The 20,972-nt window shown below is 39.3% G+C and overlaps 1 protein-coding gene and 1 long non-coding RNA gene across 2 annotated transcripts in view; both read left to right on the forward strand.

Annotated features, from left to right (window-relative positions):
• LOC132122955 (uncharacterized) overlaps nt 1-7,979 on the forward strand; it is a 489,820-nt gene extending 481,841 nt beyond the window's left edge. Inside the window, exons 2-6 of the long non-coding RNA XR_009426455.1 lie at nt 6,700-6,753; nt 6,904-7,021; nt 7,095-7,185; nt 7,412-7,488; nt 7,634-7,979. This is a non-coding gene — a long non-coding RNA (uncharacterized LOC132122955). The remainder of the gene's footprint in view (nt 1-6,699; nt 6,754-6,903; nt 7,022-7,094; nt 7,186-7,411; nt 7,489-7,633) is intronic.
• A 2,473-nt stretch (nt 7,980-10,452) lies between these two features.
• The window catches only part of LOC132122956 (forkhead box protein O1-A-like), an 82,194-nt gene continuing 71,674 nt past the window's right edge, over nt 10,453-20,972 (forward strand). Inside the window, exon 1 of the mRNA XM_059533481.1 lies at nt 10,453-11,269. Within this exon, the coding sequence (XP_059389464.1) occupies nt 10,727-11,269 (543 nt within the window). The 5' untranslated portion in view covers nt 10,453-10,726. The remainder of the gene's footprint in view (nt 11,270-20,972) is intronic.

The following is a 20,972-nucleotide window of genomic DNA, read 5'->3' on the forward strand; positions in this document are numbered from 1 at the left end:
ATGAGGTTTAATCTAACGTTTATCATACTGATTATGTTAACTCTCTTTATATCTTCCAGGAACCTTAGGATTCACAAACGGTGTGTATACCTTCACCTACTTATTTTGGGGGGAAGGCTGGCCCCGTCCGGTGGTTTCACAATGCACCTATTTTTGGGGGTCGGCTGCGCCCCTGCCTTCGTCTTCAGGCAGGAAATGCTGGTCCGCTACCCTCGGATTACGAACTATGGACGGGGCCTTCCGCCAAAGAAATTTATAATAATGCTTGCTGAGTTGTCAATAAATGTATGCTTCGTACATTTTATCTCCTGAGTCTTTCTGGTAGAAATGAAAGCTTTAGCCTAAGTTCTGCCAGGAAGACTCAGTTACTTCGTCACTAATTACCTTCATCATTATCCAATCACGTCTTTATACTTCGGTATAAAAGATCGGTACTTACACATGTTTGAGTTCGCAGATGCCGACGCGATAACAACCTCCACCCTCCCCACCACCACCAGGATGGTCCTGTCCTTACCTTCCAAGGGGGTCGGCTGTGCCCCTGCCTTCGTCTTCAGGCAGGAAATGCTGGTCCGCTACCCTCGGATTACGAACTATGGACGGGGCCTTCCGCCAAAGAAATTTATAATGATGCCATATAAACCCGAGCCTTAATGTCTGCTGACCTTGCAGAAACAAACAAATAGACATAGCCAGACTAGACTATTTTAGTACAAATTATGAGCTTACTGACGATTTTTTTATAATTCTTGACAAAATTATAATATATTAAGTTTTGTTGGGTTTTTTTTCTTTCTTTCTTTTTTCCTAGTTAGTTTTGCCTACGTTCCTATGGACCAATGACGCTACGATGAGCATTTACTGCTTTTAAAAAATGCGGGTCAGGAAGCGGGTCTGGTACAATTTTTTTTTTTTTTTGCGGTCCGAGTTGCGGGCGGGTTAGTTGAAAATGTCGGTCGGGTGCGGATTATTAATACATTGACCCGCGCATCACTGACACACACTGAATAGTTTGCAGTTGCCTCTCACAATGTAACAGGATACTTTAGAAGGCAGCAAACAACAAGAAAAATTGTTAATCATCACACAGAACATTCGCAGAGAAAGCATTACCATTGTTTTCCTATGTAAACATGTGACAGATTGATGTATTTTACTGTACGCAATAACTTCTAGCATCTTTTGTAAACACACATAAAACAGGTCTAGGATCTCTAACCCTGCTCCTGGTAAACTACACTGTAAAAACTAAAGGTGCCTCAGGAATCCTTTTGAGTACTCCAGGAACCTTAAAATGTATTTTAAGTGCCTCAAAGCTCTTTTTCTCATAATATGGTTCCTGGAGGAACCATTATAGTCTTTGCAGTTCGTGCAGGAACTCATAGGATCCTTGAAGCATTTTGTTCCCAGTTCTGAGGTTCTGGAGTCACCCTTTCATTACACTGAGACCTCAAAGTGCTCTGGAGGTTCCTGGAGGAACTCACAGTTTAAAAACGGGCTACTGTAAGTTCTGTTAACATTAAAGTGGTTCCTGGAAGATCTCACTTGTAAAAGCCAGCATCTGGAAGAACCCAGAGATTCATTTGACAAAAATTAAATTTGACTGATTATTATTATTAATATTTACTTTTTAGGAATGTGATGGAACAATGACTTTCCATGTGAAAAAAAGAACTAAATGTTTGTGAAAATCTTAACACTTGTTCTGTCAAAACATCAAATAAATAAATAAATAAATAAATAAATAAATAAAATAACAAAAGTACATACAAAATCTTCTAAACAGCCAGTATATCCAACTAAAATGTTACAATTATTTCTGAAAACACGGTTCAACGCATTAATTTAATAAAAAAAACACTCTAATTATAACAATCGGTACAATAGTAATATTTAGATTTTTTTAATTTGCCTAATAAAATAAGTTTAAATTATTCCGAAATAATTGTTCAGCTGTTGTCAAGAAGAAAATGCATGAGGTTTGGCGTCCTCGAGCTCCTGCAGTTTGCTCGCGCGCACGTTGTGAATTTCGTGCACCATAGAAACACAAGGAGAGGGAGAGATCCAATTGCAGGTAGTTTTTTAAACAAAAAGGGTAATCCAAAATAAACAGTCCAAGGAGACAAACAAAATAAAAGAGGGAACCGGAAGGAACGGAACGGGAACTCGGAGGAACGAGAAGGCAAGGGTAAGTCTCGGGAGACGAGAACATTAGTAACACGAAGGGTAAGGACTCCATACAAAATACAGGGAAAGACAGGTATTTATAAGGAGACTAATGACAATAGATTGCCTGCACCTGTGCGATTAACTGGAGTGCAATTACTGTGAAGACAGGACCAGACTAGAGGAATTATAGTGCCTATGATGAAGTGCCTAGTGGACACCCAGGAAAACAGACTGACAGCGTAACATTACCCCCTCCCCTACGGAGCAGCTGCCAGATGCTCCACCTGAAACCCAGGGAAACCCAACAGATAAAGAAGCTAGGAGGGAGGTGGAGCGGCGGAGGACTAGGGGGAGGGACGGAGGGCCAGAAAACATAGTACACAGAGACAGGAGAACCAGGTAGAATGGGGAAACAGAGACAACACACCCAGGTAGAATGGGGAGACAGAGACAAGACAACCAGGTAAAATGGAAAGACAGAGACAAGAGAAGTGTAACACAAAACAAGGAGTCCAGGAGGGTGGTGGACCGGCGGAGGATCAGGGGGAGGGACGGAGGGCCAGGTCCAAAGAAGGAAACAGAGAGAAAAACAAAAGAAAACAAAAGCACAAAAACATAGGTCCATGAAGGACATCACGTGATGCCTACCCGGGCGGAGCAGAAGACCACCACAACCATGTGGTCAAGGCAGAAGCCCCCCAGGGCGGAGCAGAAGACCACCACGTCCTTGCGTTCGAGGCCGGAGTCCCCCAGGGCGGAGCAGAAGACCACCACGTCCTTGTGGTCGATGCCGGAGTCCCCCAGGGCAGAGCAGAAGACCACCACATCCTTGTGGTCGAGGCCGGAGTCCCTCAGGGCGGAGCAGAAGACCACCACGTCCTTGTGGTCGATGCCGGAGTCCCCCAGGGTGGAGCAGAGGACCACCACAACCATTTGGTCAAGACAGAAGCCCCCCAGGGCGGAGCAGAAGACCACCACATCCTTGTGGTCGAGTCCGGAGTCCCCCAGGGCGGAGCAGAAGACCACCACATCCTTGTGGTCAATGCCGGAGTCCCCCAGGGCGGAGCAGAAGACCACTACATCCTTGTGGTCGAGGCTGGAGTCCCCCAGGGCGGAGTAAAAAACCACCACGTCCTTGTGGTCGATGCCGGAGTCCCCCAGGGCGGAGCAGAAGACCACCACGTCCTTGTGGCCAGACCAACGGGAGGATGAAACTCTGGTAATCATCTGGTTTTTCTACTGGATTCCAGAAGATCGGTGCTGACTTGACTCTGCTTACGAAGATTATTGGTGACTTGCATTTGTTCATGAAGATCCCCGGTGACTTGACTCAGTCCTTGAAGATCCCCGGTGACTTGACTCAGTCCTCGAAGATCACCGGTGACTTGACTCAGTCCTTGAAGATCACCAGTGACTTGACTTGACTCTGAAAGGTCAGCGGTAACTAGCCTTGTCTCTGGAAAGTCCATGGTAGCTAATCCTGACTCTGGAAGGTCAAAGGTGACTAACCCTGACTCAGTATGGTCAATGGTGACTAACCCTGACTCTGGAGGGTCCACAAGCACCTGACTCGACTCTGAAGGGTCAACCGGAACCTGACTAGACTCTGGAAGGTTAACAGGAATCTCACTTGATTCTGGGGAATCAACTGGAACGTGACTCGACTCTGGAGGGTCAACAGGAACTAGCCCTGACTCTGGAAGGTCAACGGTGACTAACCCTGACTCTGGAAGGTCGATGGTGACTAACCCTGACTCTGGAAGGTCGACGGTGACTAACCCTGACTCTGGAGGGTCCATGAGCACCTGACTCGACTTAGGAGGGTCCACGAGTACCTGACTCGACTCTGGAGGGTCAACCGGAACTTGACTCAACTCTGGAAAGTCAATGGACACCTGACTCGACTCTGGAAGGTCAACAGGAATCTGACTTGATTCTGGGGAATCAACTGGTACGTGACTCGACTCTGGATGGTCAACAGGAGCCTGACTTGACTCTGGACAGTCAACTTGAATTTGACTCGACTCTGGAAGGTCAACAGGAACTAGCCCTGACTCAGGAGGGTCAACGGTAACTAACCCTGACTCTGGAAGGTCGATGGTGACTAACCCTGACTCTGGAGGGTCCATGAACACCTAACTCGACTCTGGAGGGTCAACCGGAAACTGACTTGATTCTGGGGAATCAACTGGAACGTGACTCGACTCTGGATGGTCAACAGGAGCCTGACTTGACTCTGGACAGTCAACTGGAATTTGACTCGACTCTGGAAGGTCAACAGGAACTAGCCCTGACTCTGGAGGGTCAACGGTAACTAACCCTGACTCTAGAAGGTCGATGGTGACTAACCCTGACTCTGGAGGGTCCATGAACACCTGACTCGACTCTGGAGGGTCAATCGGAAACTGACTCAACTCTGGAAAGTCAACGGGCACCTGACTCGACTCGGAAAGGTCAACAGGAATCTGACTTGATTCAGGAGGAACAACTGGAACATGACTCGACTCTGGACGGTCAACAGGAACTAGCCCTGACTCTGGAGGGTCAACGATAACTAACCCTAACTCCGGAAGGTCGACGGTGCCTAACCCTGACTCTGGAGGGTCCATGAACACCTGACTCGACTCTGGAGGGTCAACTGGAAACTGACTCAACTCAGTTGCACCCCCAAACGGTGAGCCTCTTATGGAAGAGTGGACTTATTCGCGTTGAGCATGACTACACATTGCCCACTGTGGTTCTCCCTATGGCCTCCATCGCCCCTGGGCTTGGATGCGTTAGCTCACAATTGGCCCAGAACCAGCTTGTATGCTTTTCCCCTGATTCGTCTAATTCCAGCAGTGTTATCCAGGATACGGCTGGACAGAGTGGAGCAGCTTCTGCTGGTGGCTCCGTGGTGGCCCACACAGCTGTAGTTTGCGGACCTGGTCAGTCTGTTAGCGGGCTCTCCATGGGAGATTCCCCTCAGACAGGATTTATTATCGCAAGCACAGGGAATGATTTGGCACTCAAGGCCAGATCTATGGAAGTTGTGGGCGTTGCCTCTGAGCGGAGTGAGTTAGTATGTCCCGGTCTTTCTGTTGAAACCACCGAGACTATAATGCATTCTAGAGCCGCTTCTACGAGACGCTTATATGCTTTCAAATGGAAACTGTTTACGACCTGGTGTGGAATTCGTAATATGGATCCAGTTTACTGCCCAGTGGCTTCAGTACTGGAGTTCCTTCAGGACCGTTTCTCTGATGAAGTAACACCAGCCACTCTGAAAGTTTACGTGGCAGCCATTTCAGCTAACAACGTATATATAGATGGTGCTTCAGTGGGCCGTCAACCGCTGGTTTCTCGTTTTATACAGGGTGCGCGACGGCTGAGGCCTTTCCGTCCTGTGCAAGTTCCTTCATGGGATTTATCCATTGTGTTGCAAGGTTTATCAGGGCATCCGTTTGAGCCCTTGGAAACTATACCGGATAAAATCCTGACTCTAAAGACAGTTCTTTTTGTGGCTTTATCCTCCCTCAAGAGAGTTGGGGATTTACAGGCTCTTTCTGTTTCACCCTCGTGCATGGAATTTTCACCAGGCTCTGTGAAGGTATTGCTGTGACTGAGGCCTAATTATGTCCCTAAGGTCGCTTCTAACCCTTTCCGCTTTCAACAAGTGGTCTTGGAGGCTTTACCCCCTGCAGAGGCGGGGCCAGGAGATTTTGCCCTGTCAGAGCGCTAAAGACTTATGTTGATCGAACAGCCCCATGGCGCGAGTCTGACCAGCAGTTTGTCTGTTTCGGACACAAGAATAAAGGCCATGCTGTCACAAAACAACGCATGTCCCATTGGCTGGTGGAGGCAATATCTTTGGCCTATGAGGCGCGCGGACTCGCTTCACCCTTAGGAGTTAGAGCTCATTCCACGAGAGCAGTGGCTTCTGCACAAGCTTTTCTCAGTGGATCTTCTATGGATGATATCTGTGCTGTGGCAGGATGGTCCTCACCGAGCACTTTTATCAAGTTTTACAGTCTGGATGTGAGGACGGCTCCTGGCTCCCGGGTTCTCTCCGCTTGAGCAGATGCTTCCTTGGATCCCAGCTATCAGGTACGTCAGGCGTTATGGTATAGAATTCCCATACGGTGACGTCACCGCAGCATCGAAGTGACCTATAAAAGGGAACATCTCGGTTACGTATGTAACCACGGTTCCCTGAATAGGGAACGAGATGCTGTGGTCCCGGCAGTTCCATACCTTGATAGCATTCTTCTTCAGTTCATGAAATCTGAGCGAAATAGCATGCGGCACCCAGGTATACGATGCGTACGCAGGCGTGGGGCGGTGCCAAGCGCTATTTGGCCAATAGTATTGGCGGGATGGTATAGGGCTTCAGACATTCGTCAACACTGAGAGGTGTTCCCCATACGGTGACGTCAACGCAAGGCAAGGGAACCGTGCTTACATATGTAACCGATATGGCTATTAGCCTATTTTTCGAGTCATTTGCACATAACGTACATAAAACTGGTTTTGATCATTTTCTCTCCTCAGAAAATCCAGTATGACTTCTCTAAAAATCTCAAAAGGTTTACAGAGCAGCACTATGTAAGTATTTAATTATTTATTTGACATTGAAATAACTGAAATAGTGTTTCAGCTTGGCCTAATCCAAAATTATATATGACTGTATACACTGTTACACTGAACTGAATTAAACAATAAAAAAACAACCATATGTTCTTTTTTATTCATTAGTTAATAAAGAAATGTGGCTCTGTAGTGGACACCTGTGAGGCAGTGGACAGACAGCTGCTGATGTCTGATGCCGGCTGACAATAAACAGACCTCTCTGGACGTACCTCATCTTTTGCAGGTGTGTAAATAAGTGAATGGTTGCAGACACACACCAGAAACCCTTCTAAAACATATTTATAGTTTATTAACAGTTCTTTTTTTTTTCTTTTTTTTTCAGAGAAATTATAAAATTGCCCTTCCTGTAACATGATGATCCTGCTGTCCTGGACTGTATATGATGAGGTTAATATGAGTTTGTCCATGTGTGTATATGTAGTGTACACACATTTTACACACATTGTGCACTTAATTAGTCAACAACCATTAATCAATGCACTAATATGACAAAAATAATTCCTGTGGTGTTCCTCATTTTTAAGATAATAAAAAAAATACCTGTGCTAAATGAATAAATGTAATATTTTATTTTTTTAATTTTATGTAAATCAATCTTTTTTTCAATTAACAGCCTACACATAATCTCAGAACAGCTGTGGTAATAACAGGAGATCCATTTGGTGAGAGCAGCACTACAGACTCCTGATGGTGAGGAGCTTCTTGCTGATGAACCTGCCGACATGAGTTCACCTTACTATGAGTGCCTATGTTCTGTTCAACATTATACAGAAAAGCAATTCAAAGTACACTAAAGTGCACTGTTTTTCTGCTGTATGTGTTGGCCATTCAGGAGGAGATCATGGACCATTTTCACAAGACTGATGATGTGTTTCAGCTGTGTTTTCATCGTAAATCTTCACAATGTTTGTATATTTTGATTTAAAAAAAATTATGTGCATTTATAACACTATACTTTGTATTATATCAAATTCGTATCAAATTACAGAAAAAAATAGTTAATGCTAATGCAAAGGTGTTTCTAATCCAGAGTCTTTGGGAGGAATGCTAAATTTGACATTGTTCTCTCTTCTGACTGCTGTTATCGGTCTCAGTCAGATTTTTTCCTTTGATTGAAAGTTGTGAAAAAGCTATTGTAGAGTTTTTCATTTTGCTATTTGAGTAAATGAGAATGCAAAAATGTATTTGTGATACTCTCCCATTCACTGCTCTCAAAGTTAACCCAACTATAACAACTTATGCTGCTGAGAAACTGGTTTATTAAGCTAAATACATCTATCTTGAGGCTTATCAATTTCTTAAAATGTCCTGTGTGGATTCTCCGGGAAAGAAAATGTTACTGTTAATTGCATTGTGTCTAAAATTTAATTGAATTTATAAATTTAAATTGTATCATTGTTTTAGGTACATAAAATGTTTTTTAAAGTTCTAAGATAATTGAGTCAAATTTATTTGTTTATAATTTTACCAAGGTGTAAATGCTTTTTTTGTTTAAAGTTGTTTATAGCAGTATTAACACTGATGTTTCCATGAATGGGATTGTGATGTGCAGTATTGACTATTTAAGGTGATTGTTTATCAATAAACTATGTTTTATATGCATTTGTTTTATTTTTTCAGTTTGTTTTTTAAAATAATTAAAAATGTCAATAGCATGACAAATAAACCGGTGGGGTGGGGATATTAAAGAACTGAAATTAGGGAAATGGTGCCATGAAGCACCCCAGGTGGTTCCTGGTCATCCTAATAAAAGGGTTCCTCCAGGAACCATTGAAAGTTCCTCAGAGAACCACCCCCATTTAGAGCGGTGCCTAGAGGCTCTTCAGAGGGTTCCGCCAGTGTGGCGAAGTGAAGAACCCCAAAAGGTGCCTCCAGGAACCTTTAGTTTTTACAGTGTACGATCCTACAGATTACAGCTCCAACCCCAATAAAACACACATGAACCAGCTAATCAAGGTGTTCAGGGTTACTTGAGTATCAACATAACTTTTTAAAATATATATTTTGATGGGGGCCCTGTGCCCAGCACACTGGGAAGCAATGGTGTATAAATCATTTGTACTTAGACACATAATTTTCACACTTTCTTACAAAGTAATGGCAACAAATGCTGAATTAAACATTAATTTTTATTTTTTATTAGAAACACTTTTCTATTTAGACTATTTTTAAGTATTTTCTTGTTAAACATAATCCTACAATGTGTTTTATGCACAACTTTGAAAAAGAAAATTTCCAAAGAAATATAGGACTAGTGCAAATACCATGATACATACAAAAAAAGAAGGTAAAACAGGTATACCCTGATCCTACACGTCCAAAAGTACATATAGTGGCATACAGTAACACATTTATGTGTAGAGAGAAAAAAATAAAAACCCTTAACATAACCCGTCACAGAACATTAAATAGGTTTAGTGCCTATGTAAGAAGAGGGTATTTCTGACCTGTGAGCTCTCTATTAATAGTCTTAATCTTTAAACCAGATTTAAAGGGAATCCTCAGGGAGGGGTAAAGAGTCCCTTTGAGCCCAACACTGACCATCTGAACCATCTTATGTGCCAACATTCACATGCCCAGATCAGAATGTCTTAGCAACATTAAACTCATATGTTCTGCAAGATCACACAGAGCAGAGCACCCTTCTTCTGGATCGCTGACTGTCCTGGTAGCAGACACTTCTACAGACTATATCCAATCATGCACTTGGTTCAAGGGCATCGAAACAAAGTCAGGGCAGGGGTGTTTATCGTCACGCAGGGGCTTTCTGGAACCATGAGCCCTGAAAATAAGAGAAGGCGGTAGTGTTGCTGTCATATCCTGCAGAAGCTGTTGAATAAACACCAAGATTGTTACACAAGGTCACTTCATCAAACGCGATATTTGAGCACAACAAATACCATGGACACTGAGGTATTTTAACCACTAGATGGCAGAATAGTTTTGAGTATAATGCCAGATACCTAAGCATCAAAACGATGTACAGATTACAGTATATGCGGTCGTGAATTCTTGAAAACATTTTATGTAGGTACAGTTTTGTCTATTGATATTAATGTAAGACTAAAATTACCTTTGCACACATAGTTTAGTTTTTTTAATGTAAAAACCATTCAACTCAATAGAATAATTTAAAATGTAATCATATATATATATATATATATATATATATATATATATGATTACTATATACTATACTATATGTTAACAGTATGCTATACTATATTATATATAATATAATATAACATACTGTTTATGATACGAGTCCATATATCCAATATATCCAGTTGTATTAGCATTAAAGAGATCTTTATTCGTAAAGACATATTTGTTGGAAAGTTAAGCGTCGAGACAGCTTCTGTTATTTTTGGTTCCTCTCTTTGATTTCGATTAATATTTTGTTACAGCGTAATCGAACAAACAAAACCAACTGTGTGTATTCACAAGCAATATAACATAGCTAGAAGCCATGCGGTCCAAATAGCAATTAAGCGTTTTCATAACATCCAAACTCTGTGAAAGTTTGTTTACTAATTTTTAATGTACAACAACAACGCTTGTTTCGCTTTCAAAAGAGCGCCTGCGATTGGCTGTCGGCATTGCCGTCAATCATGTACGTGGGCGGTGTCAGGTGACATAAGATAGTGAGTTCCAGTAAGAGCACTTATAGTTTTAGTACACACAGAGACATTCAACAAACGACAGCAACAGGACTATTACATAATACTGGACTACAAAACTTTATAACAGCACCAATATGATGCCTTTCTAAAAACATTGTGACTTTTAAGTCGTGTCCAATGTAATTAATTCGGTTTAAAGTAACTGTATTTTCTTTTTGTTTGTTCTTTCGCGTTTCACGTCATATTTTATTTTTACGATTATATGTGAAATTTTAAGAGATAAATTGTAGGCTATTGCTGGTACCATGGCTGACGCAGCCCAAAACCAGATGGTCGAGATCGACCCGGACTTCGAGCCGCTCTCCAGACCCCGCTCCTGTACTTGGCCGCTGCCTCGGCCGGAGTTTCCCAACCCCGCCGCAACCGACTCCAACACATCGTCCCCTGCTCCGTCAGACAAGCAAGAGTCCTCCAGCAACAGGGACTTTATTAACAACCTCAGTTTGCTGGAAGAGAATGAGGACTTCCCTGATCAGAAGCCCCTCATGCTGTGCAGAGATTTCCAGTGCCAGGAGAACTGCATCCACCAGCAGCAGATCCCGAGTCTACAGCAACAGGTGCCCGTACGTTCTTCTCCAGTGTCCGCTGCCGCTGCAGCCGCTCAGCGCAAGAGCAGCTCGTCCAGACGCAACGCCTGGGGGAATATGTCATACGCGGACCTGATTACCAAAGCCATCGAGAGCTCCCCCGAAAACCGTCTCACCTTGTCTCAGATCTACGACTGGATGGTGAAAAGCGTCCCTTATTTTAAAGACAAGGGGGATAGTAACAGCTCCGCTGGTTGGAAGGTATTTATGTTTTCAGTCTTGCTCTGTCATGCGTCAAGTTGCGCCTTGTGTTTTGGGCTTTAGCGCCAACCAGAGCCGTTAAATATGAGAGTTGCGACACTCTTTGATCTCGCCGCCACGCTGTCACGTGGTTCACGTAGCTCTCAATAGTTCCAAACAACTCCGCGCTGTCAACCAGTTTGAATGGTTTAAGCTGGACAGACAGCTGCAACTATATTTGCAGAAATTATCGGTAAATATTGACGCATAATATACATTGATTATTACTTTGACACTTGCATTACATAAATATATAGCATTATTTTCTGGGGAGTGGCCGAAACACGGCATTAAACAGTTTTTGTGTTTGATTTTGGAGGGAAGATCGGGCTTCTCCTATAGCGTAAAATACATTTACAGCAACGACTATAAATGACAGTATTTTTTTCGGCAAATATTAACGCGTATGCATTGATTACTATGCTTACTACACTTACAGTGTGTTCTCTTTTCCTAAATACGATCCATAACATTACCGTTTCTGTTAACGGGATTAATTTCAGCATGGTTAACCCCTTCATCCTCCCCTACACATAGGCTAAACATTTCCTAAACATAAGTGTACTGTTTATTTTTACCTGCAGTATGTCTGTATACTAATAATATAAATACACACACACATACAAAAAAAAAAAATTAAAAAAAAGAAATTAAATTTTCATTTCACTGACTACTCTAGGTTATATTATATATACATTTAAAAAACTTTATATATATATAATATAATATAAACACACATACATGTGTTTGTTTGTACATATATATGTACAAACAAACACTATATGAAATGTGTTTATTATACATATATATAATAAAATAAATAAATTTATATAAAATATAGAGTAGTCAACATTTGAAATGGATCAAAAAAAGTGAATCAAGGTTGTTTTAAAACCTAGTTTTCTTCAGCTCTGAGCTGATGGTACTGCTGGACATCTTCCGATTGCGAGGCAAGCATGATGTGCCTTTCATCTGCTGCAGTAAGTTTCTTTGGGTGACACTGCTGACCAGTCCTCAATTTCTTTGTGCTTCTTCAACAGAGCTTGGGCAGCACATCTGCCTTGTGTCTTGTTGCTGCGTCTTGCCGTGGTTTTATGTTTTTTTCACAGTAAACTGTCTTCAGCAACCTTGTTAGCTGAGTTTGGCTGTTTTTCACCCAGTTGTGTTAATGTTAATATTACTGTATATATTTCTAAGACACATTCACATAAATATAAACATGCACAACAAGTGAATATGAATGAATGCCAGAAGCTGCTCAGTTTTAAGGCAAGAAAGAATGTCAACAGTGAAAAATATTCAAGGCAACCAATTGCATTCAACAAAACATTTAATTAAACGTTACATCCTGTGAGAGGGTAAGTAAATCATCACTCCATTGCTTAAAGGAACCATAAGCTCCCCAGCCTGGCCACTGCTCCACTCCCCACTGATAATCCATCCTGCTGAAAACAAACAGGACAACACACACACACACACACACAGTGATGGCTTACAGTGTATGGCTTTGCAAATTAAATCCCACCTGTTCGACAGCTGGAACTTAAATTACTGTTACTTTGTTTAGGTATAAGTCTTGGTTTAGACTTATTTTTCACCTCCTTAAAGAGAGAAAAAAGTGAAATATTGTAAAATTTAATGCAATCAAAAAATACTTAATATTTACAAAGATGTATTCTGATTTCATGTGTATACTTCCCATTATACACAGGAGACTGTTAGATTAAAGAGCCATGAACATGAGTTATGCAGCTGAAATACTTCACTGTATTCTAAATAACAACTATCAAAATCATTTCAGTTTTTTGGGTCAAATGTCAGCCTCTTCAATTTAAAAACAGATTAATAATCTTTCTTTTTGCAGTTACACTTTTTATTTGCTGGGATAATCCACATTTATGCTACATATCATATAATCACAATGCACTGTCTAACAAACGGTATGTCTAACTTCATGACTAAAGTAACCAAGGAACAATCTTGCAAGATACAAGCTACCCATGTTATCTAGTTGAGCTAGCAAAAAAAAAAGAATACTAGCTAAACTGACTAAAGTTAATTGTAATCAGGTGTACTAATACGGTCGCATACAAGTGTAAATCACTTTAACAACAAATCTAATAACTGACGATAAACGTTATATGCCAACGAACTTAAAGAAAATTTGAGGTAAATGTAGCCCAACATCAGATTATGGTAGTTAATATTAGTTAAGTGTTTGTTACTTAAGATAGAAGTGATTAAGAGTCTACCAACCTCCAATAAACATTAATAAAGCTGGCTACATAAAATACAACTATTATATAGATTCATGAGAGGTCGGCTAATGAGTTTAAATGTCGAAAATACAGTAATTTCATCAACTTACCAGCGAGCGTACTTCAGACACATTGAAAATGTGTGGAGTTCAGCGCTGGAACTATCAGTGTTTGGAACTATTGGCTGCTCCACGACATGCTTTACTTCCGCATTCCAAAGTTCCTATGGCAGTCTATGGGAGTGTCGCAACTCTGTTTTTCAACGGCTCTGGCGCCAACCAGTTCAGCTTCTTTAAACGCTTTTGGTTACCATGGTTACCATTCAGTTCTGCTCCCACCCAGCTGTAATGTAAACAAAAACGGGTCTTGTGTGAATGGCCCCATGACATGGGAACTTTTGGGCTATCTCCATTCAAGATGATTGCTTCTCATTACAGGCAGCACATGGCAAGGTAGTGCAGTGCAGTCAATAGTTCAAGTGGTGACACGTCACATGACATAACCTGCTGACACAAATGCTTGAGGTTCTTTCCACATTTCCAGGTAGAACTTGTTGTATTGGAAGTTAGGACAAGACAAAAGTTTGGACCCATTCCCAATACCAGACCCCCTAAGTGCCAGATCACTACAAAACCTGCTAAAGGTCTGGTCACATTAGCAATTTTTTTTTTTTTTTTTTTTTTTTTACAATAAAATGTGTTTTGTTTATTGTCAGTAATGTAGTAAAGTCTGAAGTACAAGCTCAGACAGATGTCACTTTATGTTGGTTAACACAATCAAACTCAGGCAACTAACTTTAACCCTGTATTTCTCCAGCAAGAATTTGCATAACAATGATAAATATGACCACACCTTGAAACCCTTAAAACTCAGACCAGTACATGTCCTTTTACAGTAAGATGCAGACCAAGACAAGGCCCTTCAAGGCTCAGAGTCAGACCTAGAGTATTACTGGGAAAATGCAGCATTTATCCAACACATTCCAGAAAATTCTAAACCTTAAGTAATTTTGCCAAATTGGTGGCTAGTATTAATTTGTATGAAACTCATTTGTACTTTTACGTACAATCCTGCCCACTGACGGATAGATTTAGTGTTGGAACTTCATACTTTTTTCTAAAATCTGTAAATTTTCATACAAATCACATTGTACAAATTCATGCAAAATCGCTACCTCATAACTAGTTGTATTCTTAACAGATCGGGTTGAATTTATTATATTCTTTAGGCCTAATCAAGAGAATCAGAATTCAACATTTACATTTTTCAAAAAATTATAATATAGAAATGATAATATTCCAAACAAATTTTATATTAATTGTTTTGATTAACTAAAGTATTGTCAATAAAAAAAAGCCTAAATGGAGTAAATAAAGTTTTTGAGGTCATGAAAAGAGACCACACAGACTAGAGGTTGAGTTTGTTTGTTGTTTTTTTCTGAGGTTGAGTCTTCATTGACTCGAAGTTGAGTTCAACATAATTGTGATCCATAAGACTGAGCTTTGGTCATGTTTATGTGTTATGAAGATTGACTTCAAACACTAGCAGAAGATACGTGGATCCCAAAAAATCAGTTCGGTTGACACATTGTCTAAGTTGTTGTACCACCAGTATGCCTGAACCACCCTGCAACCGGAGAAACAGGAAAACAGTGCTTTTATATCCATGGAAACCTCTTCATTAAGTGGTTCCAAAGTTGTGTTGTTAGGTGTAGTGTATCATCACAATCCACACTGTTAATATCCACAGGATTAACCGTCAATACTCCTCTGATGTTTGCAAAGTATGCAAGCATTGCAGTCTACGCATACAAGGAAAGATCTGCTCCACCCTCTGATTTATTGTGTGTCTGTGTGCCAGCATTCCACAGTTGTAATGCTTTTGTGGATCCATTGGTGGGGTATTGATGACTAAATGCATTTGGAAAAGGGAGCGTTCTTACCTCTGACGACACAAAATTCTTAGTAACACAGGCAGTACTCAGCGGCTTTCCCACTCTTATCGGAAACACATCTGAAAAGCCCAATGTCAAATCTGTGTGTGTTTGCGTCGAGGTTGTAAACCTGAAATTATCTGTGCAGGGATTGGATGCTCTATGTGTGACTCATGATGGGGAAATGTTTTTGAGAATTTTATTCTGATCCGATAAACAATATGGCGCTGGTAATGATCAGTTAAAGGGTCCCTTGGGGGCACAGCTTCTATCGCTCCAAACCAATATGCTGAAAGGAAGGAGAGGTTTTCATTTGTTGAAAATCGTTGATTTTGAGTTGTTTTAAGTAGTGGTCGACTGATATTGTTTTTTTTTTTTGAAAGCCAATGCCAATACCTTGGAAAGCAGGGGTGCTGATAGCCGATATAAAAAAAATAAATAAATAAAAGAATTCATTCATATTTAATACATTTTAAGGGGGGTGTCTGCGGTCTTGGGTGACGGGATGGGGGGCTTATGATATTAGACTTCGTAGCCTATAATAAAAGATAATGAATTTCAAACCTTAACTTAACACATTTTTATTCAAAGATCAACGGTCTGTCATTACTCTTTAGTCTGCCACAAGAAACAACAACATTAAAATCATGAACGCAAATGTCATTGTAAAAAAAAAACAAAAAAACAATGACTGTTGTAACAGTGCGTAAATCAGACCTTTCTGTAACGCTAATGCTTATGAGCTTAAACTTATTTTTTGTACACAGTGCCGCGAACTGTCAATCACTCCTGTACGCGTGCATCACTGGATATATGTATATATTAGTACAGATCAAAAGTTTGGAAACATTACTATTTTTAATGTTTTTGAAAGAAGTTTCTTCTGCTCATCAAGCCTGCATTTATTTGATCAAAAATACAGAAAAAATGTAATTTTGTGATATATTATTACAATTTAAAATAATTGTTTTTAAATTTATTATACTTTAAATTATCATTTATTTCTGTGATGCAAAGCTGAATTTTTAGGATCATTATCACATGATCCTTTTGAAATCATTCTAATATGATGATTCATTATCAAAGTTGGAAACAGTTCTGCTGCTTATTATTTTTTCAGAACATGTGATACTTGTTTAGGATACTTTGATGAATAAAAAGTATCAAAAGAAAAAAAAAAGAAGCTATGTTTTTAAAATATAAATATTTTGTAATAACAATATACACTACTGGTCAGTAATTTGGGGTCAGTAATTTTTTTTTTTTGCTTTCTTCTTTTTAAATAAAATCAATACTTTTATTCAGCAAGGATGTGTTAAATTGATAAAAAGTGATAGTAAAGAAAATATATTATTATAATTTTTTATTTTATTTTGAATAAATGCAGTTCTCTTTAACATTTTATTCATCAAATATATTAGACAGCAGAACTGTTTCCAACACTCATAATAAATCAGAATATTAGAATGATTTCTAAGGCTACGTTCACACTGCAGGGCTTAATGCTCAATTCCGATTTTTTGAAAAAATTTGATTTTTTTGCAAGGCCGTTCACATTTCCAATTAAATGCGACCTTTTGTGATCTCCTGTGTGAACGTGAAATGACCCAGAAGTGATCCGCATGCGCAGAAGAGTACTCTACGGCCAACGACGTCACTCGTTGTTTGCGGAAGTAGCTAAACATGGATGTCATAACAACAGTGTAATCAACAGCGGAGCTCGTTTAGCAATATTAAAGTTATTTAAGCAGCATCGTCTGCCATGGTTGTTGTTTATCTTCTCATTCCCACCTACTTCAACGCAGAATTATGACGTTTGTAGCGTATCAATGACGTACGGGTCGGATACATGTGACCTGGCCGTTCAGACGGAGGTCACATTTCTAAAGATCGGATACGTATCGGATTTAGGACCACATACTCAAGTGGCCTGGGTCGCATTTGAAAAGATCGGATCTGTGTCGTTCAGACTGTCATGAAAAGAACAGATACAGGTCGCACGGAATTGGGTCGTTTCAGCCTGCAGTGTGAACGTAGCCTTTAAATGATCATGTGATAGATTGGATGTTACATGTGACACTGAAGGCTGAAGTAATGATGCTGAAAATTCAGCTTTGCATCATAGGAATACATTTTTTTTTTTTTAAGTATATTCAAATAGAAAACTTTTTTAATTATTTTAAGCATTTATTTTTGATCAAATAAATGCTGGCATGATGAGCAGAAGAAACTTCTTTCAAAAACATTAAAAATATTAATGTTTCCAAACTTTTGGTCTGTCCTGTATATATTTATATATATATATATATATATATATATATATATATATATATATATATATATATATATATATATATATATATATATATATACTTATACATATATATGTATATATATATATATTTATATAAAATATTTGTAAAATGGCAGTTTTTTTTAAATACACTTTTAACATCAGTACACTTTTTACATCAGTCAGTCAAGCTTTATAATAATCAAGTATTATTTAATATAACTTAGGTACCGTAATTAGAAGTAAATTTGATAACCATGTTTGAATCCATATTAGTCATTTTAACTGAAAATTTAACTTGAGAGGTGGTTGTTTTTTCTGTCATTCAATGTTTCTGACAAAAAAGAAATTAGGAAAAAAGTAACAAAAATACTGATAGGACAATAATGATACGAATTCTAATAATAAGAACTATAAAACACACTAAGGATTAATGAGCTGCTGGATTCATGAATATTAATCAGGTTTTGTGTGTTCGCTTGAACTGATTTGCTGAAATCAAAACAGGGATGATAATAGGTGAGCATCAGCAAATGAGATCGCATTAACTCCACCCACTACTGGAAAAACCGGCTGTTCCTAAAAGGTGAAGACTTCCATAGGAACTCTGTTATTTTGACAGGAAAATACAACAAAGAATATTGTTTAAATGTAGCCAGTCAATTCACTCACTCACTCACTCTCTCTCTCGGTCTCTGCGTGTGTGTGAGAGAATGCGACGGCGATTCGTGCGTCTTCACACTAGAGTTTACGGTACATCAAATAAAGCTGCGCTGTGTATCCATTGAGATGAACTGAGAAATATCACAGATCGCTTGACGGAGAGTGAAACTCTTAAGCCTTCAATCAGAGTCAGAGTGTTCGCAAGTGAAAATATATCTGTGCTAAACTTATACTTAGCCTCCAACTCACACACTGGCAATTATTCAACCCACCAAAGTGGCTATATTAGGATCTGACAATATTTGGCTGAGATGCATCTATTTGAAAATATGGAATCTGAGGGTGCAAAAGAAATCTAAACTGAGAAAATGACCTTTAAAGTTGTCCAAATGAATTCTTAGCACTGCATATTACTAATCAAAAATTAAGTGTGATATATTTAGGGTAGGAATTTTACAAAATATCTTCATGGAACATGATCTTTACTTAAAATCCTAATGATTTTTGGCATAAAAAATCCCCCAACTGCTCCCCGGGCACCGCAGCATAAATGGCTGCCCACTGCTCTGGGTGTGTGTTCACGGTTTGTGTGTGTTCATTGCTGTGTGTGTGTGCAATTTAGATGGGTTAAATGCATAGCACGAATTCCGAGTATTGGTCACCATATCCGGCTGTATGTCACGTCACGAAAAATAGATAATTTTGACCCATACAATGTTTTTTTTGGCTATTGCTAAAAATTTTCCCTAGCGACGTAAGTTTTGTGGTCCAGGGTCAACCCCCGCATACACACACATACACACATATAAATGATATGTTAGAATATCTATTTTTCACTTAATACACTTACTACTAATCTGAATAAATAATAATATGAGTGATTACAATTTATTAAATAAAAATAAATATAATTAAATACAATAATGTATTTGGCATCATACATTCTATTTAGAATTCTCACTGAAATAGCTATTTTAATATCTATAGATATAACTGTCACATTTAGACATAGCATTTAGACATTCAGCATTTTCTTTCCAGATTTTCATGAATTATATTAATAGGACCTCTATTAATAGGAAATAAAACCTAGTGAGTCAGGCATATCTGAGCAACTTGACATGATAGCTCATCTTTTTTTCAACAGAGAATATCCATTGCACATTATTTACCATCAAGGGAATTTTCAGACCAGATCATTGCTGTTTTATTTATTTCATAATGTTTACTCCTCTGTTATGAATAAGCACGTGCACTAACTACTAATCCACAGGTTCAGCCTAGTTTGAGTTTTCAATTCAGAATTTGCACAGGCTCAAACTATGAAAATGCTCATGAGTCTGATTCTTTCTGTAGACAGGCTCTTGTGTTGTGCTGTGAAGTCTTTTGTGAAGCTCCTGTGGTGTTTATCTGTCTGTATGGTAAACTAAAGTTGCTCTTGCATGTGTTGGTTTTGAAAAGTCACACGTGTCATGAGGTCTCTTTGAGTGTTTCTAAACAAACATGCCTAGACAGTTTGGTTTGATCTGTGCTGTGTTGTTTTTACATTTGCTCTTGCTATATCTATGAAACATACGTCACTCTCGCAGTGTAAATATTTGCTGCAGGTCTCTGTCGCCAATAATTTGAGCGCTCTTTGATGTCCGCAATCGATTTTCCTGTCCTGTGCTACATCACACTTTGCTCGTGTGATAACCCATCCTCCAATCAACACATGGTACTTTTTGAAAACAGTTTTCAAAACAAAGACCTCAGTTCATCCCAGTCCCCGTCCATCAAAGACCCCGTCCATCATAGAAAACAGCTGGGATCAGAAATATTGTAAAAGATTTGTGTGGATGTCATATTTTAATCGTCATTTGTATAGCAAGTAGTTAACCATAGGTTTTTCAGTTCTGAGTGGCAGAGGTGGAAAGAGTACAAAAATATTCTACTCAAGTAAAAGTACCATTACATTAATGAAATTTTACTTAAGTACAAGTAAAAGTACCAGTCTAAAAAATCAACTCAAGTAAAAGTAAAAAGTAGCTCATTTAAAATTTACTCAGAGTAAAAATTACTTAGTTACATTTTAACAGTGGGAGGGAGTCAAAAATGGGACAGGCCAAGGGTGTCAAACTCAGTTCCTGGAGGGCCACAGTCCTGCACAGTTTAGATATAACCCTAATTAAACACACCTGATCCAGCTAATCTAATCATTTAGGTTTATTTGAAAACTACATGATATGTGTGCTGGAGCAGGGTTAGAACTAAACTATGGCTATGGCCCTCCAGGAACTGAGTTTGACACCCCTGGGATAGGCCTATTAATCTCAAACTAGTAGTTTTTAATTAAAGGAATCAGTTATTTAGAATAATAAAACATTTGGGCTGTTACCAGGCAAATCAGTATCAACAAACTCATCTTTTCAATACAGAGGAAATGCAAAAGCTTCATCGGACGTGGCATTTAGATGTATTTACACACTGTTTAGTGCAGGACAAGAATGCATTTAACCTGCAGTTACAAATGCATGA

This window comes from Carassius carassius, chromosome 41 (assembly GCF_963082965.1).
Source record: "Carassius carassius chromosome 41, fCarCar2.1, whole genome shotgun sequence".
Taxonomy (NCBI): domain Eukaryota; kingdom Metazoa; phylum Chordata; class Actinopteri; order Cypriniformes; family Cyprinidae; genus Carassius; species Carassius carassius.